This window comes from Oryza sativa, chromosome 2 (genome assembly GCF_034140825.1).
Source record: "Oryza sativa Japonica Group chromosome 2, ASM3414082v1".
NCBI lineage: Eukaryota > Viridiplantae > Streptophyta > Magnoliopsida > Poales > Poaceae > Oryza > Oryza sativa.
The window spans coordinates 20214059-20238933 of NC_089036.1; the positions used below are offsets into that span (position 1 = coordinate 20214059).

Genomic DNA, 24875 nt, shown 5'->3' on the forward strand with positions numbered 1-24875 from the left:
TCCGTCCAAGACCGCCAAAATTGGCGGGACCCTGGACGCCAAATAGGAAAGCGCGCTCGTCTCCTTCCTGCGGGCAAACTCCGACGTCTTCACATAGAAGCCGTCGGACATGCCCGGGGTAACCAGGGAGGTGATCGAGCATCGCCTCGCCGTGCGGCCGGACGCGCAACCCATCCGGCAAAAAGTGCGACGTCAAGCCCCGGAGCGGCAAGCCTTCATCCGAGAGGAGGTGGCGCGGCTCCTGGAGGCTGGCTTCATCCGCTAGGTTATCCATCCGGAGTGGCTGGCAAACCCGGTGGTTGTCCCGAAGGCCAACGGCAAGCTCCGGATGTGCATCGACTACACAGACCTCAACAAGGCATGCCCTAAGGATCCCTTCCCTTTACCACACATAGATCAGATAGTCGACTCCACTACGGGGTGCGACCTTTTGTGTTTTCTAGATGCCTACTCTGGGTATCACCAGATCCGCATGGCTAGGGAAGATGAGGAAAAAACTGTCTTCATTACTCCCGTGGGCACTTTTTGTTATTCAACTATGCCTTTTGGTTTAAAGAATGCAGGCCCTACTTTTCAGCGTATGACTCGTATTACTTTAAGTAATCAGATAGGGCGCAATATAGAGGTGTATGTTGATGACCTGGTGGTAAAGACGCGCCACCAGGACACGTTGTTGTAGGATTTGGCCGAGACTTTTGACAGTCTTAGGTCCACACGCATGAAACTGAACCCCGACAAGTGTGTGTTCGGTGTGCCGGCGGGCAAACTCCTTAGTTTTCTAGTCTCCTCCCGAGGCATAGAAGCTAATCCCGAGAAAATACGCGCGATAGAGAGGATGCGCCCCCCCAGGAAGCTTAGGGATGTGCAGTGCGTCACTAGATGCATGGCCGCCCTAAGTCGATTCATATCGAGGCTGGGAGAGAGGGTGCTATCCCTATTCAAACTCCTCAAGCGCCCCGGGCCGTTTGTGTGGACGGAGGAAGCAGAGCAAGCTCTCAATCAGCTGAAAGCTTACCTCACCTCCCCCCCATCCTAGTAGCCCCAGGGCCAGAGGAACCGTTGCTGCTCTACTTGGCTGCGACCCCCCACGCGGTGAGTGCCGCCCTTGTAGTTGAACGCGATGAGGGTGACCCGCATTGCGAACCCGGCTATGGGAAGGGACCAGGGGCCCCCTTGACTGGTGATGGCCTATCGGAGCTTAGAACTAACAACTTGGATCCGACTAAGATAATGTACCAATCCCTGGATCAGTAAATATTGATACATACAATATAACTGGTTCTTCATTGCATATGTTAAAGTTTTACAATACTAAGGGTTTTACAATAATAGGTACTCACCTAGCTAATTAATACACAGCGGAAGTTTCTATACATTCTGACTAGGAAGGTATAACCTTTAAGGATTCTCTAAGTTATCGGGGTCATCGTAGTAATAGTCATAAGGGTCCTTCTCTTGACCCAAATCTGAAAAAGGGGTTATAAGAGTAAGGATGAGTATTCACAATACTCAGCAAGTTATCATGGAAATATGTTATGCATTGACATATATTAGGGTTCTTTACAAAAAGCAGTACTAGACAATCTGGAAGAGTTATAGCAAGAATTTATAAAACATATAGACTTTAGATTTCTAACCAGGGTACCATATGAGTCCCGGTACTCAACTCCATGAGTACGGCTATTCGAATAGTTTCAAAAATATTCTACTGCAGCAGATGTACGCTTTACCCGCAGTCCACGACTTGCTGATAATCATCGGCTTTAGTCATGGCCCATTATTAAGTCATTAAAAATTATGGCACCTGTTCCATGAACTTATATCCTCATATGCTCTGAACGTATTGTTAACAGCAACAAGAGGAGTTCTGGCGTTCCCGAGATATTTAAGGGGAACTGATCGTATGACACCACATCATCTCGATCAGGGTTTAGAAATATACCATATAGTTTATACTCGAGTATCACAAACCATTTACCTGTACATGGTAATGGTTAAAGTTGCCCTTCGCGGCTATAGTTGCCTCCTGTGCGAGGACTTAAAAATAAGAACCACTATACAGAGGTGCCATATTGCTAATTAACATAATAACTAGGTTTGTCCCCATTCTAGAAATTGCGGTCATACCCGTTCATTCGACATAAGTACCTGGTAAAACTTATATCGATCGAGACAGTACTAGCCACCCGGAAGTCAACCAAATCTTACGTACTGTCCCAATCTAAGTATAAGGTATTTTAACCAGATTGTAAGCAAAGTAAGCAATACTAAATTATATGGGTTTCTATGATTAATTTATGCATGGAAAATAGAATATTGAATATAAGGCTATAAATAAATAATTTATAAAATATAGGCTTAAATGATCAAAAGGTATATGGTAACTTGCCTTGCTCGATGTCCTGAGATTGATTGATATTATCTATTGAGTCAGAAGAATCCTCAAGACCTAGGGTTAGACATATATAAAATTGAAATTCAAAAGGAATTCAAATAAAATCCAAAAATATGAAAAATAGAGAAAATAAAATAAAATGCAAAAATAGCAAAAAGGGGCTCAAAAGATAGAGAATGATTTTAGAAGAATATTGGTCCAAGTTTCACTGGAATTGGATCTATATTTTAAAAGATATGGGCTTCTAAAGTTTGAAAATCAAATAAATGTGAAATGGCACTGTGTGCGGGTCCCACCTGTCAGTCTCTCTCTCTTCTCTTCTTCTACCTCCGGCCGATCCCCAAAAGCGGCTGGCGGCGCTAGGGTTGGCGATTACAGCGGTGATGGAGGGGGAAAGTGGTTGCGGCCGAGGAGGGGAGGGAGCTAGGGTTCTCCGGCGACGGCGAGCGACGGCAGAGGGATTAATTTGATATGTGGATGGCCTAGCGGCTAGGGCGGCGGTGGCATGTTTAGGCCGTGATGGTGATCAAGATGATATGAGTTAGACATGGCTAGAGGAGGGGTTCTAGAGCATCTACGAGGTACCTAGATGAATTCCGGCAGCTTGCCAACCTTTGGCAAGGCGTGGATTAATTCGGCTGGCGACGTGTTGGCGCCAATCCGGGCGCGACGCGCGGCGGCGGCGAGGGTGAAAACGGCCGACTCGGGGGTGAATGGTTTGAATTGTGAGAGGGAAAACCACTGTCTATCTTCAATCCAACCGTGCAGCAAGAATTGGCGCGATTCACCCCGGGTAGAAGCGAAATCACACTCGGCGGCGGCTTTGGACGAGCGCGCACGGCGTCGAGCGGCGATTTCTTGCAGCGGTCGTCGTCCCGGCTTTGTCGTCGTCAAGATTGGTGCGGTGATGACGGTCTGAGGGCGTCGGACGAGTGATAGCGCGCCAAGGCGGTTGGGCATGTGCGATCGATCCGGAGACCGACGCGTGACGGCTCGGCCCGCGGCAAAGTCGGATGCCAGAGCGGCGCGCGCAAGGGGGAGGAGAAGGCCAACTAAACCACGGTTTTTGAGTGGGATGTTGACCCCTAGGATCAAATCTAAACTTTGCACAAGATTGGGTAGTGGTTAGGCTGCTCTAGCTGGGCTGGGCATTTCATCGAGCACCTTGTGTGCGATGAACAGTGAATTTCAGAATTTTTGAATATTTCCCTAGAAAAGATTTGAATTTAAACTATCAATTTGGATAGGTTTCACTAGGGTTTGGAGTAAAGTAAATCCTCACTAATATTAGGGTAAGCTAAGGAAATAATCTATAGTTTGAAATTTGAGAGAATTTGCTCAAATTCACTAAGGTTTGGAATAAAGGGAATAATTAGAGTAAGTTAGTAGGGTTCTAAAGAAGTAATACTTGAACCAAATTAAGAATCAAATAGATTTTTAAAATACACTAATTTAATCAAAAGCCAGCATGATGCAGTTTAAAATTTGAGGATGTTGCATGGCCCCTCGTTCCCGGACGGCCCGGTGCCCGAAGCCCCCGACCCCCGGGAGGGCCCCGAGGCCCCCGTGGGAGGGTGAGAGGCTCTGACGGTTGCCCCCGAGGCCTGTCATCCCGAACTAGTCCGGGATCCCCCCGGGGCCACTAAGCTCGGGCGCCTCGGGCCAGTTGCCCCTGACAGCAAGGACCGGCCCCACCGAAAGGTGCAGCGGCCCATCTACTTTGTCAGTAAGGCACTCCGAGACGCGAAAACCCGATACCCATAGGCACAGAAGATGCTTTACACAGTCTTAATGGCCTCAAGGAAGTTGCGACATTACTTCCAAGCGCATCGGGTTTCCGTCGTAACGTCTTACCCTCTTGGCCAAATCTTGCACAACCGAGAGGGCACCGGTCGGGTCGTGAAGTGGGCCATCGTGCTTGCTAAGTTCGACCTGCACTTCAAACCGCGACACGCGATCAAAAGCTAGGTTCTGGATGACTTCGTCGTAGAATGGACACCGGTGGATGACCCTCTTCCGTCCGATCTTCCCTCCCTCCCCGGAGACGGTGGAGACCCGAGCGCCGACATTCGCGCCGGGCACTGGGTTATGCACTTCGACGGCTCCCTCAACCTTCGTGGTGTGGGGGCTGGAGTCACGCTAACTTCGCCAACCAGGGATGTCCTCAAGTACGTCGTTCGGCTCGATTTCCGAGCCACGAGCAATATGGCAGAGTACGAAGGACTCCTCGCGGGGTTGAGGGCGGCGGCCGGAATGGGCATCCGCCGCCTCCTAGTCCTAGGTGATTCCTAGTTGGTCGTGAATCAGGACTCTAAGGAGTACCAGTGCACCGACCCGCAAATGGATGCATACGTCCGTGAAGTACGACGTATGGAACGCCACTTCGACGGACTCGAGCTCCAGCACGTGCCCCGACGCGACGATGCAATCGCTGATGAGTTGTCGCATATCATGTCGGCGCGAGCCCCACTCCCTCCGGGGACCTTCGAGGAAAGGCTCGTGCAGCCGTCGGCACATTTGGACCCCCCGAGGGACCCCGGCGCCACGACCTCCGCCCCGAGCCCCGACAGCCTGCGGGCCTCGGGGCCCGAGGGGATCGACCCCAACCCCCCTCGTCACGTCGCCTGGATGACTGACATCCGGGCATATCTCGACAATAATACTCTTCCTGAGGATCGTGCAGAAGCTGAGAAGCTTGCGCGTATCTCTAAGCGGTACGTGCTCGTAGAAGGGACCCTCAACCGACGGGCCGCCAACGGGATACTCTTGAAGTGTATTTCTCGGGAACAGGGCGTCGAGCTCATTGCTGACGCTCATGAGGATGAGTGTGGGGCACATTCCGCCTCACGCACATTAGTCGGTAAAGCCTTCCGACAAGGTTTTTACTGGCCGACCGCGTTGCAAGACGCCCAGGAATGGGTCCGACGATTCAAGGCGTGCCAGTTCCACGCTAAGCAAACCCACCAGCTGGCCCAAGCCTTACAGGTCATCCCGCTCTCTTGGGCTTTCGCAGTTTGGGGGCTAGACATCCTTGGACCGTTCAAAGCGGCTCGAGGCGGGTATCAGCACCTGTATGTCGCCATCGACAAGTTCACCAAGTGGCCCGAGGCTTACCCGGTTGTCAAAATCGACAAGCATTCCGCCCGCAAGTTCATCAGGGGCATCACGTCCCGGTTCGGGGTGCCCAACCATATCATTACGGATAATGGCACCCAGTTCACCAGTGAGCTGTTCGGCGACTATTGTGACGACATGGGCATCAAGCTATGCTTCGCCTCGCCCGCCCACCCCAAGAGCAACGGCCAAGTCGAGCGAGCCAACGCAGAAATCTTCAAGGGCCCCAAGACTAAGACGTACAATGTCCTGAAGAAGCACGGGGATTCGTGGCTTGAAGAGTTGCCCGCTGTGCTGTGGGCAAACCGGACCACTCCAAGTCGCGCCACAGGAGAAACCCCCTTTTTCCTGGTGTATGGCGCCGAGGCGGTCCTACCTTCGGAGCTTTCCCTGGGTTCGGCTCGTGTCACGCTGTACAATGAGGCCACTCAGGATGATCTCCGCTGCGATGATCTTGACTACTTGGAAGAGCGGAGGAGGTGCGCGGCCCTGCGGGCGGCGCACTATCAACAAAGCCTGCGGCGCTATCATCAGCGCCACGTCCGGACCCGATCACTACAAGTTGGCGACCTCGTCCTACGCCGCGTACAGTCGCGCTTGGGGCTAAGCAAGCTCTCACCAATGTGGGAAGGGCCATACAAAGTGATCGGCGTTCCCCGGCTAGGCTCTGTTCGGCTAACCACGGAGGATGGCACGGAGTTGCCTAACCCCTAGAATATCAAACACCTCCGCCGCTTCTATCCATAGCGTCGCAATTTTTTGCTTTCCAGGAGCTCGGGCCAACCCCCGCACAACCCCTCGGCTTGTGCAGGCTTGGCCGGGGGCTACCACTGTGAATTACTTTGTACCTTTTTCCCTTTCCAAGCAATAAATTTTTTCCCACCTAAAGTGGAGGCCTTTACACGCCTTTTTTCTTACTCTTTCCTCTGGCTCGTCCTGGTTCAAAGGACATTTCGCGCTTACTCCGAACCCTAAGTGGCGTTGGGCGACTTGAAAACTGCCGAAAGGGAGCCTAATCGCGGGCCGCGCCCCGGGGGCTCGGAAGGGCCTACGCACGGCCGTCCCCGACCCCCGGTCGTCGTAGCCTTGGTCTGGCCAGTCCCACTGGGCGGCTCCCTCGGGGCTGCGGTCTTGCCCCTCACCACTTAGATATGGCGGACCAAGCGCGGATTTACCTTTTCACAGGAACGAGCCTGAGGGGGGATGGGGTGAAAACGGCAATTCGGTCACAGGGAAGTTAATTGAATATTTTTGCTCTTGTTTTTCTTCTTTCCTTGCCGCAGGCATTCAATGGAGAAAGCAAAGGGGTAGAAAGTGCGAAGGGGAAGCTTTATTTACAGACAAGATGGCACGATGGCCTAAAGATAAGAAGTGTTCACTACAGGCACATAACAGAAGGAAATTAAAAGCGGGGATGATCACGGAGTGCCCGAGCCCCCGAGGCCGGCGCCGCTGACCACGTCGTCCCAGTCCCCGGACTTGCACCCGAGCCCTTGCCTCAGTCCCCGGGGGGAAATCCTCGAGTGCGCGCCATGGGACGAAGTCGGGGTGACGTGCTTGGTGGCTTGCGAGGACCAATTCCACCGCAGCCCGCGCCAAGGAAGCCAACGACGATTTCACGATCTCGCCGACCTCCTCCTCCAGCCTCTCCAGATCCGCCGCCAGCCCGTCCAGCCGGATCACGAGTGCCGGCTGTGTGGGAGGGAGCTTCCTATCCCGGCGTACGAAGATGCCCACTCGGTGCCCCGCGCGCTCCAGCCAATCGATGGCATCGGAGAGTTGCCCGGGTCCGATCTCGTGGGTAAGGCGGAGGGCCGCGATCTCCCCAGCCTGGTCTTGCACCAAGCGCCCTAGGTCGGCAAGGGTGCTCTGAGCCGCGGTAAGCTGGCTCACCAACTCCGCGCCGCCGGGCTGTCCGCCCGCCGCCAGGTCCTTCTCCCGGGCCTCCAGCTCAGAAGCGCCCTCGCCGCCATCGCCGCGCGCTCGGCGCGAGCACTCTCCAGATGCCGAGCCTCGCGCCCGGCGACGGCCTCCTCGTGTTTCGCGAGTTGCTCGCCCAGCCGGCGCCGCCACCTCACGGCGGTTCACCTCGGCTTCGCGCTCGGCAAGCGCGGCGTCCCGTTCCCGGCACACCTCTTCCCAGAGCCATAGCTCCTCCGCGCGACGGGCCGCCAAAGCTTTCGCAGCGAGGGTGGTCCGGTCACGCTCGGCTGCGGCCTCCTCGCGAAGACGAAGGGAGGCCTCCGCCTCCGTCGCCGTTCTCTCGTGGGCGGCCAAGATGGACTCCTGCTGGTCTAGCAAATGCGCTCGCTCCTCCAACGCCTGAGCTCGCCCCTCCAGCTCCTGGGCTCGCTGCGCCTGATCCCGGCTGCGCGCGTCCTGCTCGCGCTGGTTCCGGTCGAGGACCTCGATACACCGACGAATCGTGGCCTCAAACTCCTGCGCAGAGCGGGCGCGCTCATCCAAGGCCTTGCGTTCGGCCTCGAGTGCCGCCGTCCGAGCCCGCAACGAGGCGTCGGCCTCCGATGCCCGCCGCTCTTGGGCGGCAGCCGCGACAAGGACACCGCGGGCGTTTTCGACCCTCTTCGCCAGGTCCTCGGCATGGGCCTCGTATTGCAAGCGGATGTCACCCAACGCCTCATCCAGGATGCTTGACGCGATCAGTGCCGCCTGCCGCTCTTCCTCCATCTCCCGCATGACAGAGTCCAGCGTCTCCTCGCATGCCTGGATCTCTGCCAGTTGGGCTTGGCGCATTTTGCACCCCACCTCCACCATGTCATCCACGGCGCGGCGCCCCTCGTCAACCCGCGCGCGGTCCGCCGCGAGCTATGACCGCTCTTGGAGAGGTGCGATGCGGTGGCGGAAGTAATCGCCGAAGACCATCGCCCCCGTGAGGCCCTGGCTTCGCAGGCCCCTGAGGTGATCCCGCACTGCGTCGTACTCCTCGCCTAGTTCCGAAACCGCCAGCCATGCGGCGGATCGTTCGGGGCGGCCGGTGAGCCGAAGTTGCGGGTGGTTCGGCAGCGCGGTGTAGAACCAGTCCTTCTTCCAGTCCTCCCACTTCTTGCGGAGATGACTCTCGATGTATTGCCCCGCCGTGCCTGGCCGGGGCTGGAAGTAGCATCCCCCCACCACCGCACCTTGCAGCAGCTGCGGGACGAAGAAGGACTGGAACAGTCGCATCGTCGGCCGCACCCCGACGAACATCTCGCACAGATGCGCAAAGATGGCCAGCGTCATCACGGAGTTGGGTGCGAGATGCAGGGCATGGATCTCGTAGAAATCCAAAACCTCATGGAAGAACCTGGAGAATGGTGGGATCAACCCCGCCATGGCGAAGGACAGAAGGTGTACGGATCACTCCGGGTACCGCGGCCGCGGCTGCGATTCCCCCGCCCTCACGGCGGCGCCTTCCGGCATAATCTTGCGGGGAAGACTAAGGTGCCTATCTGCCGTGATGCGCGATGCCGGAAGCACAGCGTCGCCAGCGTCTTGGGCCATGACGACCGGCGGTGAAACGACGAGGGGCTTGGTGTGTGGAGTACTGTGGAGTGGCGAGAGTGTTAGGGCTTAGGGAGCGTGTGTGCGGGTGAGCAGTCGGCGAAAGGAAGGAGGCAAAGTCCCCGCCTTTGTATCCTTTTATCCCTGCCTTGCCCGCGCTCGCCTCCTCGTTTCACGCCCTCACGGTTGCCCCCACGATTCTTGCGCCTGCAATTGCCTCATCGTTTCCCGTGACCACTCATCACGTCCCCACTGAATCTGCGCCCCGCATTTAGTGCGCCTGTTAGCGGCGCACTCAGCGTTGGGCGTGCGACGTTCACGGGCGCAATCTAGGTGGGCCGCCATTAGTACCGCCGCATGCGTGGCGGGCGAGGGAGTCGAGGTGTGGTCCAACCGACTCCCTCGATTTTCGTGCCTTAAGCACCCCCATCATCAGCGCGGTTAGTGGCGGTCAAATCGCCGTTATTGTTAATACGCCAACCTGGCCGCTCGGCGGCATCCGTTTAGATTCCCCGCCGGGCCCACAACCCTAGCTTGGGAAGTTGTGAGGCGCCACGTCAGACCGACCTCAGGAGGCCAACGTACGATGTGGTGTCGAGGGCTACTGTCGGAGATATGGGCCCGGGGGTATGCGAAGTGAGGGGAATTTATCTTCCCATCCTGTTGCGTGACCCTACAGCCTGGCCCTACCCCCGCACCCCGCGACTTGCAGGAGCGGCCGAGGGGCCTCAGGGTGCCACGTCATGCCCCTCGGGCCCTCGCGCCACTTTGTCCCGAGGCCCTCGCCCAGCTGCCATCTGGCGGGGGGAGCAAGCGGGGAGAGGGCCCAGCCTGAACCACCTTTAATGCGCGCAGCGCCCCAACTGCCCCCTGCCGCATTCAATGCAGTAGGGTAGACGTGCGGCGTGCCCGACTGGTGCGCGTCGGTCAGGAATGACCGATCTGTGACCAGCCTGTCGCCGGTCACATCCGACTGGACGGACGGCCGTGCCCCCACGTCGCATCTGCCTCCGACAGAGTGGAGGTAGGTATGACCTGTCCCATTGGAGGGTCATTCGGAGTTCTCCCCATGAAAGGGCGGCCACCACAAGTCTTCACCTATTAATGAGGGAATGATAGAGATGTCCCCCGTGTCAGGCGAGGGACGGCGCTGGGCCCTACTCAAGGACAAGCTGTGGCTTAGCTTACAGGCGAAGGCACGGGTCGAGATCCGGTCAAGGTAGGGTGGGTCCCCACCCGATAGGAGAGTAGGTAGAGGCGGTGCATGTGGTATCCCATTGAGGTATAAAAGGAGGACCTTGCCCACCGAGAAAGGGGACGACTCTCAGAAAACCTGAGCTCTAGGAGAAGGGAAGCAAGAGCGCTCTCCGGAGTTTAGGAACCTTTGTAACTCTCAGTCTAAATCCCATACACAGGAGTAGGGTATTACGCTTCATAGCGGCCCGAACCTGTATAATCTCGTTGTGCACACGCTAACTAGCAGCCTTGGGGGCAGAGATGCGATTTCCAGAGGCGGGCCTTTTCCCCCGGCCAAACTCACGAAAGGGGGATCCCACGATCTCCTGCTAGAGAGGATCACTCCTCGACAGTATTGAACGTCTGTTAGTTTGATTACATGGGGCTCGGGTCTATTTATACCCGAGAATTACAAAATATGTCCATATCGGACACGACTCTTATCTCTAACAAACTCTAAGGGTGTGTTTGAGGAGGAGAGGATTGAGGAGATTGGGAAGATACGCAAAACGAGGTGAGCCATTAGCTCGTGATTAATTGATTATTAACTATTTTAAATTTCAAAAATGGATTAATGTGATTTTTTAAAAGAACTTTCCTATAGAAAATTTTTGCAAAAAACGCACCGTTTAGTAGTTTGGGAAGCGTGCACGCGGAAAACGATGTGCTTTCTTCCTCAAACTCACTGGAACAAACGCTGCCTAAGATATCATAAGTCTTTGCGACAGACTTTTTCCCAAACATATCTCTAAGTAAATTACATAAAATATCCTAATTAATAGATACAATTGCCTTCTCAGGACTCTATCCATGCGTGGCAATCATCATGAAGCACGTTAACCTAGCCCGACAACATATGCCGTGCCATATTGTCAGATTCGGCTCAATCAGCTAACCCTGTCTGACTCGAACCCTGCCGATCTTAGTCGTCGCCGATGCAGACTTCAGCCGATCCTCACTATGTTTCCGGGACAATCTCTATCTCTGTTAACAGTGAAATTTGGTAAGCCCGGAGTAATCATCGGCTTAGAGTCAGCATCGGCTTCGAAGTCCTGAGATTAGCCGATGAGAGTTATCAAGTCGTCAATTGTCGGATTCTTGCTATATTCAGTTAAGGAAATTAATCTACTAAAGGAAGCTTATCCAGAAGAGACCGAGTTCGAAGAGAATGCGGCATGGCAAGTTATCTATTAATTAGGAATAGTTTGTTAGTTTCCTTTTATCTTTAGGAAAGTGTGTTTCGTGTCCGATAGGGACTTTATGTTTTCCTTTTATCTTTACAAAAAGTTTCTTTCTTGTCTGACAAGAACTTGTATCAACCCATAGGTATAAATATGTACATCCGGGGTCTATGTAATTTATCGCTACGATCAATACAATTCGGCGCATCGCCACCCTTTTTACCTTTTTCTACTTTATTTTATCGTCCGGCGGGACTTGGCACCTGACGCGGGGCTGCATCGGTGTTTAATCTCCGGCTAAGGGGTAAGTCCAATGTTCCGCCGGCCCAGGTAATAGTATCGTTTACGTCGGCGTCGTTCAAGGCTGCATCAATACATTCGACCTCTTGGATTGCTCTGGTTTGGATGATATATTTGCCTACCTATTTATCATATGTGTCTGTTAATCTAGTCTTAGCATATTAATTTAGCTCTATCGGCTGCTTCTCGTTTTAGGGTTTCCGCCGGTATCGGCTAAATCGCGTTGCTAGATTAGATTAGCCTAGGTATCTACCACCCTGAAAATCAGTCAACGGCTTGATTGTCTAGATATTATATTTATTTTCATACTTAGTGCTGCATCAGTTAAGTTTGATCTACTAAGTCGTGCTTAGAACCATAATCTCTAGCCTGCTTCTTGATTGCCAATAAGGGTTTCATCGGGGTTTCAGCCGGTGAGTTATCTGGACGTTGCATCGGCTCATAAGGATTGCATATACATATAAGTTGGATTTAGCCGATGACAACAAAGGTTTCACTGTTTAATCTAATCTTGTGGATTTCATGACATCGGACCTCCAGCCGATATGTGCTTTAACCTTCGGATCGATGCTTATTTACCATATCATTGCTAGCCGATTGGTTTATACGGGATTATATTGCTATTTTATTATATCATCATCAACCGATTGCCTTTATATCATCATATACATTGGACATATAGCCGATTGCTTAAACCCTATCACTATCGGCTGGTATCGGCATCGGCTATTATCGGCTATCGGCCGGAACTACTCCATCGGCTTGTCAGCCGATCGGCTGTTTTGATCTACTATTTGCATATCTTGTCAGTTGCAGGATCAAACTGACTAGCACGCCCGCATCTCACCAATCTTTGGACCTGCACTGGAGCTAAGCAGATCTCCCAGGTCGGTGTGTTCGATTTTTTCGTCAACAATCTCGAACTCCGTCTCGATTCCTTCTCCACATCCGATCCTTGGATTACCAAATTTGGTCGTTAACAAAGTGATACCTCTGAGATATCATCTCGTCCGAACGGATACCTTCACGTAACATTCCCCAATCAAAACCCCTTAAATCAAGCTTCCTCAATTAAGGAAGAGGTATTACTTTGTTTTTCTAAAATAAGAGACCATCGCAGATCCGACTCTGGTCTAGGCCAGTTGTGTGACCGTCTAGGACCCAGAGCGAAGGGAGCTCATCACTACCATTCCACCACCCCCAGACTCAACAAGCCTCAGCTAGACCCAGACGCCCAATTAAATGCAAGGTTTGACTGTGTTGATTTGTTGCTTCTAAGAGCATCTCCAATCGTATCTCCAAATTAGACTTTCCAAATACCTATATGGCCAACTCTTCAACTAATTTGGGTAGTCAAACTAGGTGTTCGCTCAAACAGACTCTCTATTTACATCTCCAAAATCATAAAGGGACCCACTTGTCAGCCTCCATTCCCTTCTTCTTCTTCTTCTTCTTCTTCTTCTTCTTCTTCTTCTTCTTCTTCTTCTTCTTCTTCTTCTTCTTCTTCTTCTTCTTCCTCTTTCTCTTTCTCTTCCTCCTTCTCTTCTCCCGCATCGGCCCATCGATCCATCCTCGACCGCCTCGTGGCGGCGACGGCTCCCAGGTGGCGGCGGCGGCGACGTCTTCCCGCGCGTGCCAAGTGGGAGGCAGTGGCGGCGGTGACGGCTCCCTGCGGCGGCAACGGCTCATGCGTGACCGTGGCGCGGCGGCAATGACGATGACTGCCGTGGCAGACTGTGGACCAGACATCAACGACGCCCTCGGTTCACCCCTGCTTGCAGCTTGCTGGTGGAGTGGTGGGTGGATGGGAGAGAGAGGAAGTATGGTGCTGGGAGTGGTGGTCGGACCCATCTTTGGCCAGTGGAGGAGGCTGGCTACATTTGGCTAGCCGAAGGAGCAATTTAGCTATCTGGATGGAGAGTCTGTTGAAGCTTGTTTTTTTTCATGTATTGGCTAAATTTTAACTTGGAGAGCTAAATAGAGAGTCTTTTGGAGAGGCTCTAACCCGGGATACTAGGGCAGGTGACAGAAGTGTCCATAGTACCGCCCCTGAGGACCGCGTGGTGGTGGTTTTTTTTAGGGGGGTGGGGGGTGGGGCGAATGTGACCCGAGCACTGTCCACGGGCCATGCTCAGGGGTAGGTGATACGATGCCCTGAAATACCCATTTATCTAAAAATGCCTATGCCTATGACTAATGTTAAATCATGCACAATGAGAATTCACTACCGTACGCCTCAAATATTTCTATGAAAATTGGTATTGTTCTCTCCGGTAAAAAAGAATATCTTGTACTTTATGGTTTGATAAAACCTTTAAAATTCCGACCATTATAATTTCTCAAAAGCATAGTTTAAAACCAAAACAAATAATATACATAGGTTTGTTTATAAGAGTACGATGGTAATATCTTAAACTTAACTTTTGTTTTAACATAGAATTAGTTGCTAGAATTTCATAGAATTAGTTGTTAGTTGAATTTTAAAAGTTTTGACGAAATTTTGTGTTAAACGGTACTGTAAATATTTTTGACCCTGGGAAGTAGTAGTACAGTAAAACTGGAGAATTCGAGAGAGTGGGTGACAGCAACTGCCTGAAACTCGAGAACCCTACAGAAACACGCAACCGCTGTGGCCGCCGAATCGACACCAAACCCCCCAAACATCTCGCAACACATCGAATTATCGAACCTTCCAATCCTACCCCGACCACGAGCGAATCCTCCTCATCGAAGTGGAGGAGAAGGAGATCCTCGCCGGAGCATCCGGTGGCTTGGTTCGTGGGGGATCGGCCTGCGGCCGGCGAACCCTAGGCCGATGAGGCCGATCCGGCTGCCGGAGCCCCCCGGCGTCGGCGGCATGGAGACGCCCGAGATCTTCACCGGCGCCGCCGCCGCCACCGTCGTCGTCCGCCGCGCCGTCGTCATCGGCAACGGCTCCCCCGGCGCCGAGAACCAGTGCCTCGGCCTCGTCCGCGCCCTCGGCCTCGCCGACCACCTGACCCTCTACGTCAGTTTCCCCCCTCTCTCTCTCTCTCACCCCAGTGCAGTTGTTCCTGCTCTACTGTTGATTTTTTTCTCTCTCTCCGTTTTTTGAACGAATTGCTCTGTTTTTTTTTTTGGCTTGCAGCGTGTGACGAGGCCGCAGGGAGGGATCAACGAGTGGCTGCACTTCCTCCCCGTCTCGCTCCACAAGCTAATCGACCAAGTGCTGAGGCAGTTCTTCCGCAACACGAGGCTTGCGCCGGTGGTCGAGGGGCGGAAGCACTACCGCGTCCCGAACGGCGGATCGGTTGGGGTTGGGCTGTCCTCTGTCCTGGAAGCGGACGCCAAGAAGATCGTGGCTGTGGCTCGCGATACATTCGAGAAGTAAGGCGCGCATTGCTTTGCTATCTCTCCGTCCACTTGTTTAAAATGTGTGGAACTGTGGATTAGGGGGGGTTGTTTTACATTATATTTATTTTCAGTTGTGTTAAGTTGCTGAAATGATGTTTTACATTATATTTATTTTGAGTTCGGTTAAGTTGCTGAAATGATAATGTTAGTTCAGGAATTCTGGCAACGGGTTAGAGTAGATTTATTTATTCCGACATCTCTTAGAAGTTACGGGCTGCTGGAGTTGCTATGAAATTCACCCACTTTTTTCTTTTATGTACCCTTTGTTTTTTTGGCAAATTCGACATCACCACCCTTTTTGGAGTTAACAAGTATTGTGATAAATGGTACAATGCCATTTCCATATGCAATGCTCGTATCTTTAATGCCGAAAATAGTTAGAAATGGAGGATTAAGAGGACTATTGCTATCCTGATGATTTTGGTGAACATAGCAAGGGATGATTAAGGTGGATATTGCTGTCCTGATGGTTTGGAACAACATCTATTTGCCCAGTTGAATATGTTTGTGTAAATACCTTGTAGAGTGCAGTCTTATGTCACTTAAAACATTGGCAAACCACACATGATCTGCAGAAATCTGAGTGTTTTTTCTCCTAGCAATATATTTTGTTTGCTGGTTGCTTTATGATATTTTCTATTATGCTCATGAAAAAATAGTTTCTCTTGTCTTCCTAAAAATAGTATAAGCTGTGAACATGACAGTTAACTCTTCTTTCAGGGAAGGGCCAACTTTAATTGTCGCGTGTGGCTGGGATACCATATCATATTCAAGCTCAATAAGGCATCTAGCTTCAGGCAATGTGTTCGTCATTCAGGTAGTATTCAAACCTAATGTGTTGGATCCATTGCTATAGTGATAGGCAACAAAATACCTACTGATTGTGATATAGATCTTAATTTAATTCTGGAAATGTTGTCCTTTCGATTTCAGATACAGCACCCGAGGTCTCGCCTAGATAGGTTTGATCTGGTGGTGACTCCTCGCCATGATTACTATGCTTTAATTGCTGGCGGACAAGAAGAAATTCCACGCCTGTTCCGTAGATGGATAACTCCGCAAGAACCACCTGGGAGGAATGTGGTATGCTGCTTTCTCTTCTTTATTTTGGGAAGTGAAAAATGGTTGCACTGCGATGTCATACTTATTCTGGATTTTGAAAAAGTTCAGGTGCTTACTGTTGGTGCACTACACCAAGCTGATTCTGCTGCACTGCGCCTTGCTGCTATAGCCTGGCATGATGAACTCGCCCCTTTGCCTAAGCCATTGCTAATCGTCAACATTGGAGGACCCACAAGTAGATCTCCCTATCTTTCTCACGTTGCACATTCCATTGTTTCTGTATTTGGATACGTAGTCCTGCTTTGAGTTTGCAAGAATAAATCTAGCCACAATTCAAATGGTTGCACTCTGATGATTTCTCATGGAGAAACCTATGCGCACCTGAGTGCACACACAAAAAATAAGAAATGATATGTCGATGTGTTACTGTTAGATGTGGCTAGTCAGTTGCATAGAAGATACACCTGTTATTTCTTTCAGTAACAGGAGATTCATCATTTTTAGGATATCTCAATTGATTTCTTTACTCAATATGATGATCTCTAAGGGGATATCATCTCTTATTTATCGTAGCAAGGAAAAGTTCCTTGCAACGCCATTGTCCCTGGAACATTATGAAATTGTTTTAACTAATGTGATGCATCATAAAGATACCATAGAAGCTAGAATCATCAAGAGTAAAAGGCCGACCTTTTTTATGTCCTGAAGTTGCATTCTTTGCCCCTCCCCCTAGATCTTTGGGGGTGCAGAACTAGTGATGTGCCATTACTCCATGCTACCTGTGGACTGTGGATTGAGAACCCCACATTTGATGTTGTTGTTTAGATATCTGTATTAGCCTTCAGCTTTCCTCCTAAAACCCATGAGAGCCTATGATACAAATCAACTCAGGGTCAGAATTTCGTATATAGTATGTGAGGACTATAAACATATAGCGAATCTTATAATGAGCAAAGCATTTCGATGCTATGATCTTTTATATCCTTCTCTGTACACCTTTCAGAAGTATTATCGACTAGTCAACTGCCTTGGGACTCTTGGATATGCTTTTGCATGTCTAACTTACAGAGAGCTAACAGAATTTCTGTTGGCTTTTAATCCTTTTTATCTTAAGCTTATTTTGTTACAGTTTTGTATGTGTCCCATTATTGATTTTCATGCCCAGATCCAATATTGACTTTTGTTATTTGTCAATGATTAGGGAATTGTAAGTATGGTGTCGACCTTGCCAGGCAGCTCATAGCTTCTACGTATAATGTTCTAGACAGCTGTGGGAGTGTGAGAGTTTCATTTTCCAGGAGAACACCGCGAAAGGTAGGACGATTGGTATTCTGGTTTTTCTGTTATAATATCGTTAAAGAACTTGGCATTTAAGTTTAATTATCTGCTGACAGGTCTCTGATATTATATCGAAAGAGTTCGCTGGTCATCCTAAGATCTATATTTGGGATGGGGAAGGTAGATGAAATATAACACTAAGTTATTCATGATGTAATATATTTATTATGCATGTTGTTACATTTGTAAGTTGTAACAAGTTGATTTTATTTTTGCAGAACCTAACCCGCACATGGGGCATCTTGCATGGGCTGATGCTTTTGTTGTAACAGCTGATTCTATAAGTATGTTAAGTGAGGCTTGTAGCACAGGGTAAGCTGATATTAAAATTCACGTAATTTCCAGCAAGCTCCTACCTTTTTTATGGGTTTGCATGACTTGCTTCACATCACACGTGTCACAGGAAGCCTGTTTACGTCATTGGGACTGAGTATTGTAAATGGAAGTTTTCTGCTTTTCACAAGACTCTACGGGAGCGAGGAGTTGTCCGTCCTTTCACTGGATTGGAAGATGTAAGTCTATCAATCCTGTCAATGATAATTTGTTTTGATTTATACTGCCTACTTGGCTACTTGCCTAATAGAATAGTGCATAACTTAAGCATGTACCATTTGTCCGTTTTCTGAAAGCTAAGCTGTAGTACTAATCATTCACTATTTTAATATCTTTATAAACTCTGAACCTTATCCCTTGAAGGTTTTACTTTAATTATTTTGGCACCTTGATTTTTCTTAATCCTCATGCTTCATTGATTTTGATCCTAGTTATTAAATTCTTTTCTTTTCTGCATTTGCTGCATTTACTTGAATAAAATCTAATGCATTGTGAATTCATTTGTGCATATAGTAGAATTATGTCAATTATTGTTGTTGTTGCCATCAATTATCGTTGTGTGGGAAATACTATTGTTGTCACTCTGACAATCTTTAATGACAAGGCTCGCATAAAAATACAGTAAAACTATGTCAATGTGGCACATGAACTTTCTGCTTTACCAACTGAGCTATCCTGAGTTCCTGACCACTGCTGACATATTTTTGTTTTTGTGGAATAGTTGGTGTAGATGGTAAGTGGAAGTTTATGGCACATGGACAGTGTAGATTAACTCACAATTCAGAAAATATTAGTAGATATGCTAATGAAAAGATGTAAATCAACAAGACAACTTATGCTCAAGTAACTACACCTGATAACTAGTGGTTTTTCAAGTACCCTTTTTTTTTAGATTTTCTTGAGGTTCACAAGGATGTACTTGTATATCCACAATTCTGGGTGGCTATATCATTCTTCTTTTCCTTGTAGATTTCAAATAGCTGGAGCTACCCTCCCCTAAACGATGCTATTGAAGTAGCTACACGTGTCCGTGAAGCAATTGCAGAACGAGGGTGGTCTGTGGGATGATAGCGACAGTTAGGATGTGTTGTTCTGTCCGACAGTAAATTATGTAGTTTGATTAACACAGTCACTTAAATTCAAGTTACATTGTTCAGAGGAAGAATAATATAGCCATGGAATGGCCTGTACAAAAGTTGAGCCTTTTCTTTTGGTGGTATACCCCAATTTTGGAGCCATTGCACAGCACCCAGGAGATCATTTTTGGTTTGAGATTCTCTTCCCTCTTGTACTTCTAACGCTACTGGAGAGAAGCCAACATATGAAGTATTGGAATTGAAACTTTATTCTGTGTGATACATGAGAAGCAATCTGACATTGTGAATTGTTTCCCTGTCTGTGGTTTAGGTTTATTCTTTTCATTAATTAAAAAAATGCGATGCTTTCTGTAAAATTTCATCAAAGCTTATGCCCTGATGCCTTCTGGCTAAAATCATAATGTTATTTATATGGTGCACTAATATTATGGGCTCCTATTAATCTGTCAATTGCTGGGACGGCCGCAAAACAAGCAGCAGGGCAGCTTGTTTCTGTGCTGGTCTGTGGACACGTGGTGATGGTAGCAGCTCGCATTGCGTGGGCTTGTTAGTTGTTACAATCTCTGGTTGCTGGTTGGCTTTGCATGCTGTATGCATAACATGGCTTGTGCTGTACTCATGAATAAACAACATGTTTGAGAGGTTGCACATGTATTCCCTTCCCCATTTGAGTAATCGCCGTTTGAGCTGAGGTCACCGTAATAGCTTACGGTGCTCTGTTTTTGTAAGGTCCAATGACTGAATGTTCGCTGCCGCCATTTGTTTTTGCCTTCTTGAGCTGCATGCGTGTATTGCTTGCTCGACCAAATCGATGTAGCTTTGCAAAATTATCACATTTTGTATTGGTGTTTTCTCCCACCAGTTTTTGCCAAATTTTGCTCATCAAATAGGCAAACATGTGGCTTTTGCGAAACATTCACAATGAAATAAGGCATTGCTGTAAAATTGTTAATCTGTAGTTTGCTTAATCTGTGGAGGCAATTAATCTGTGGATATGCTAAATTTTGCTTAAAAGTGTTAGGCAATTGTTGTAGGACATAGGTCGGCAACAAATACATTCGACCAAGCAACCCCTCGATGTATCTGTGTCGAAATGAACGTCAGAACAACCAGATTGGGAGATTTCGTAGTACTGCTCAGGCTTCGAACTTGTGAAGAAGTGACCTGCTTAGGCTGTGTTTGGATACAGGGATGAAAAATTTTGGCATGTCACATCGGATATACGGACACACATTTAAAGTATTAAACGTAAACTAATAACAAAACAAATTACAGATTCCGTCTGTAAATTACGAAATGAATTTATTAAGCCTAATTAATCTGTCATTAGCAAATGTTTACTGTAGCATCGCATTGGCAAATCATGGAGCAATTAGGTTTAAAGATTCATCTCGCAATTTACACGCAATCTGTGTAATTAATCTGCGTAATTAGTTATTTTTTTTATATTTAATACTCCATGCATGTGTCCAAACATTCGATGTGATAGGGTGAAAAATTTTACCAGTTGATCTAAACATGCCTTTAGTCATATATGTGTGTTTCAGGGAGCACTTTTTGTATGGAGATGGAATTAAATCTTGGTGCCACAATTACAAACATGGGGGGTGGATTACTTGTTAGGAATGAGAACGGAAGAATAGTTTCTGATCCAATCCACTATAAATTCAACAAGACACAGGATATGGCAAGTAATTTCTAAAATCCAGTGGATTAAGATTTTTGTTATAAGTGATGGATTAGTACGAGTATTAGAAAATGCTATTTCTAAAAGGGAGTGGCTATACAACATTACACGGTTTTTGGGTAGAAACTTTCAAATGTAACTACTCCTTCCATTCCACGATGCTATTTTTAGGTTTGGAGAGTAAATTTGAATAAAATATGATTGATGGGATAAGTAGTACTCTTAAGTGATAACTATTGTAGGATAAATAGACATGGATGGAGTATATTAATATTACATTTGGAGTGTAATTACACTGTAAATATAATGTAGTTATATTGTAACTTATAACTTATGTGTAACTCCTATAAAAGAAAAACTTGCTTGGCTGGCTGGTTAGCGCGCGGTGTAAAAATTTTCTCCTTATTTTTGTATGAATCTCAACGTTGACCTAGGGTCCTTATAGTGAAAGTTTTTTGAAAAAAAAACAATGTCGACAATTTTATAGCAATCCCGTTCCTAAAATCCGATTAATGAGATAAAATACTACTTTCTCCATTTCACAATGTAAGTCATTCTAGCATTTCCCACATTTATATTGATGTTAATGGATCTAGATAGATATATATGTCAGATTCATTAACATCATTATGAATGTGGGAAATGCTAAAATGACTTACATTGTGAAACGGAGGAAATATTAAGATAAATATAATCTTATATTTTGGCCCATTTCACCACATCATATGGCTAGACCATACACCATGATAACTCATACAAATGCTATTAAGTGATTTTTTTCATGAGTTTAGGAGCCTAAGCCTAATTGGCTTCCTTAGTTGATGCTAATTTGTTGCGTATTTTACTTGTTATGTTATCTGCACATGCACATATTATCCGATAATTTGATATGTTTCTAGACCAAGTTCGCTCATGCCGTACCTAACACCTGATTTTTCTAATCAAATATACAATGATAATAATCCGTTTAAATCCGATCAGTTTGCATTCCTACTCTTTATCCTTGAGCGAGTGCGATGCGCATGTACATCTTTATATGATTGGAAAAGAAAAATATATGCAACGTATTTCTTCTTTGGTACTTGAAGAGGTACCGAACACCATAGTACAACAGACACCCACTGCATTGCGGACATTATAAGCCAAAATTTAAATTTTCAACCTAAAATTTAGTGTTGATTTTGAGGTTTTTTTTTCTCGTAATTTATTTTTTAATCTTTGCTTTTAAATCGCTAACAACACGTATATAAAAATTTCATTCACAAATTATTTTTCGTTCACAAATATACATGCAAACGATAGCACCATCTCGGATAAGGATGGTGCCCAGTTGACTGTCATGTAGCGATCGCGACGAGTACGTCTCGGTATGGACCCCGAAATGCATGTTTTTATCAGTTTATGGACTTTTGCCAGCCATTTGGCCATGACAGATTGCAATATCCTTCAGCCCGGCCCCCCTCGGCGATCGGTATGTAGACCTCACGATTTTATTGCTGACACTATCATGGCTAAGGTCTTCTGTTGAAATGCCTGAATTTTTAGCTCCAATAGTGTAGAGGAACATGGTGTTTCTTGGCAAGACGGATCTGATGCAATTATGCAACACAGTAGGGTATCTACTGTACGTATGTTTACTCTCTTTATAAAAAAAAAAAAAACCTAGAAGTGGAAGTGACCCGGCCAAAAAAATTAACCTATGAGGAAAAATGACCCCTCTAATAAATTGTTTTAGAAGGGATCACATGTTAATTCTTTTTGAACGAAAGGAATATGTTGCACTGCTTGGTTACCAAATGTGAAAAAAAACACATTTTATCTCGATACAGTGATATTTACAGAGCAAAATTTTCTCTCGGTAAAAGAGCAAAAACAGGTTTTTTGGTTTTATCGGTCTTGGTTGGGAAAGACTCTGCTTGCTAAGCTACCGGAGCACGACGGCGGCGAGGAAGCTGATGACGGCGACGGCGCTGACGGCGGAGCAGCAGAGGTCGACGAGCACCTCTCGCCTGGCCTTGGACTCCTTCCTGCCCCTCTTCCTCCTCACGAACTCGTCGTACCTCCTCTTGGCTTCCCCTTCCTGGCCCCGCCCTCCCTTCCGTGGCCCGGCCATGGCCGCGGCGAGCAGCCGCAGGCAGCCCTCGCCGCTGATCGCCGCGCCGTCGGCGTCGTCGGCGGCGAGGCTGACCTCCGTTATCTGGCCGGCCTCCTCCGAGCAGCTGACGGTGGCCTCGAACTTGCACCCGGCGAGCACCACGGCGTAGCGCACCAGCGTGTCGCCGGTGTACCAGTGCCTCTCCACCGCCACGGGTCGCCGGCTCGACACGTTCACCGCCCGGCCGGTGCTCGGGTCCAGCAAGATCCAGCTCAGCTCCAGCTCCGCCGGCGACCACGACGACGCCACCGAGGCGGGCGCCGGCGCCGGGCTCTTGCCCTCCACGGCGTCGACGCGGAACGGCGAGGCGAGGAACCAGGAGGACGACGTGGAGGTCTCGACGACGCGGGAGACGACGGCCGCGCCCCCGTGGTAGACGTCCACGGCGGAGACGAGCTCCCCGGGCAGCCGCTGATCGTCTCCGTCGAGCGGAGCGGCGGCGGCGGCGTCGTCCACGCAGGGGAAAGGGAAGGCGTCGGCGAAGAGGCGGCGCGGAGAGACGGCGCCGGCGGCGGAAAGGACGCACCGCTGCTCCGCCGCCGCCAGCGACGGCCACCGCGACAGGCAGAGCGCGCGCCACGTGTCCGGGTCGTCGGCGAGCGCCCTGAGCCCGGACGTGGCGCAGCCCGCGGCGGCCAGGGACGGCCCATCCAGCCGCCGCAGCGCGCACGCCAGCACGTCCCCTGGCAGGTCCTCCACGGTGGTGGTGGTCGCCGCCATTCAAACAGCTGGTTGAGTTCTCCGGATCCGGTGGTCTCTTGCAACGAATGCGACGTAGCTAGCCGAGCTATGGCGAGCGGGAAACGAATGCGCGATCGCGATGGCGAGTCGGCAACGCGGGGACGAGGCCGTTTTATAGGGAGGCGGGCGATAGCCAAGCCGATGTCATGTTTGTTTGTTTGTTTTCAATCGGGGTTGGGCCGTGCCGTGACCGGGTCCGGGGTGCGTGGCGCTCGCGAGCGTACGTACACGCGAGGCGAGGCGACTCGCGCGGAGTACGTACACCGGGGGCGGCATTTGGCTCTCGCGGTTCGCGTGGGGTTGGGGTGGGGAGTCGCGGGAAGAACAGGCGGCGGTTTTGTCCGTGTGTCGGCGGAGCCCCGCGCGCCGTGCGGGTGCGGGCGCGGTGCGCGGGGCGCGGCGGAGGGCGAGGGCGAGGGCGTGCGTTTCCCTCGTGATTTTGCCGGTCTCCGGAACGGAACCCGTGGTTTGCCACACCGGGGTTGAGGCGTTACGTTACGCGCCGTGTGTGCGCCGCCTGTACATACACCACGACGTACGCAACGCAGATCTAGTCGCTGAGACGCAGACCAAGTTGATTCTTCGGTATGTTGCGCGATTCTTTTTTCCTTTTTCTCAGTGTAGTGTACCAAAATTGGAGAAGAAAATTACTCCCTGTGTAGAGTACATTACATGGCTGAGTCTGTGCGTTATGTGTTAATTTGATTGGGAATAATTTCAGTTCTGAGCTTAGTTAGTTACGCACAGAGCGTAAAGTAGCATTTGCAGCCGCAATTTCGTGCGTGATATGACAGATAGCCGACGAGCGATCGAGAGGGGATATCCCTTGCCGAGCCAGGTCGGCCTTCCATATAATAACGCAGCTGTGCTCCTGCTGTTTCATTTGTCAGATTAGCGAATGATACATATCCAGCTAAGAGGATTAGTTTGAAAGCTAGCATTGCACTTGGCAGGCCCGACAACCGGATAGGCCTCGCAACAATAAACTAAAGCTTTTAGGTTAATTTTGCCGCTGCGTAAGATCGATGGAGACTTGCTTAATTATCTTCTTCTCGCCGTTTGCTACATGCTGTGCTTATTAAGTACTCCCTCCGTCCCATAATATAAGGGATTTTAAGTTTTTTTAGATTGTTTGACCACTCAATTTTGAGTCGTTGTTTAGATTGTTTGACCACTCGTCTTATTAAAAAATTTATGTAAATATAAAAAACGAAAAGTTGTGCTTAAAGTACTTTAGATAATAAAGTAAGTCAAAAAAATAAATAATAATTCTAAAATTTTTTTGAATAAGACGAGTGGTCAAATAATACAAGCAAAAACTCAAAATCCTTTATATTATAAG

At 49.0% G+C, this 24875-nt stretch overlaps 2 protein-coding genes across 2 annotated transcripts; one reads left to right on the top strand and one right to left on the bottom strand.

Moving 5' to 3' along the window:
- Window positions 1-14370: 14370 nt before the first annotated feature.
- On the top strand, window positions 14371-19237 carry LOC9270293 (mitochondrial fission protein ELM1). Its single transcript, XM_015772152.3, has 10 exons — window positions 14371-14734; window positions 14855-15093; window positions 15841-15937; window positions 16054-16203; window positions 16291-16417; window positions 17384-17496; window positions 17577-17640; window positions 17739-17832; window positions 17924-18032; window positions 18823-19237. The coding sequence occupies exons 1-10, from the start codon at window positions 14543-14545 to the stop codon at window positions 18919-18921; spliced, it is 1284 nt and encodes a 427-aa protein (XP_015627638.1). The 5' UTR covers window positions 14371-14542; the 3' UTR covers window positions 18922-19237.
- Window positions 19238-22337: 3100 nt separating this feature from the next.
- On the bottom strand, window positions 22338-24039 carry LOC9266054 (probable F-box protein At2g36090). Its single transcript, XM_015768650.3, has one exon. It carries the CDS (start codon window positions 23510-23512, stop codon window positions 22562-22564), a length of 951 nt encoding a protein of 316 aa, XP_015624136.1. The 5' UTR covers window positions 23513-24039; the 3' UTR covers window positions 22338-22561.
- Between the last annotated feature and the right edge of the window lie 836 nt (window positions 24040-24875).

Bases quoted from the DNA above. Each gene is read 5' to 3' on its own strand.
- LOC9266054 (XM_015768650.3), bottom strand. From the start codon at position 23,512: ATGGCGGCGACCACCACCACCGTGGAGGACCTGCCAGGGGACGTGCTG.
- LOC9270293 (XM_015772152.3), top strand. From the start codon at position 14,543: ATGAGGCCGATCCGGCTGCCGGAGCCCCCCGGCGTCGGCGGCATGGAG. The intron at 14,735-14,854 runs GTCAGTTTCCCC...TTTGGCTTGCAG, and splicing joins CCGACCACCTGACCCTCTAC to CGTGTGACGAGGCCGCAGGG. The intron at 17,833-17,923 runs GTAAGCTGATAT...CACGTGTCACAG, and splicing joins AGTGAGGCTTGTAGCACAGG to GAAGCCTGTTTACGTCATTG.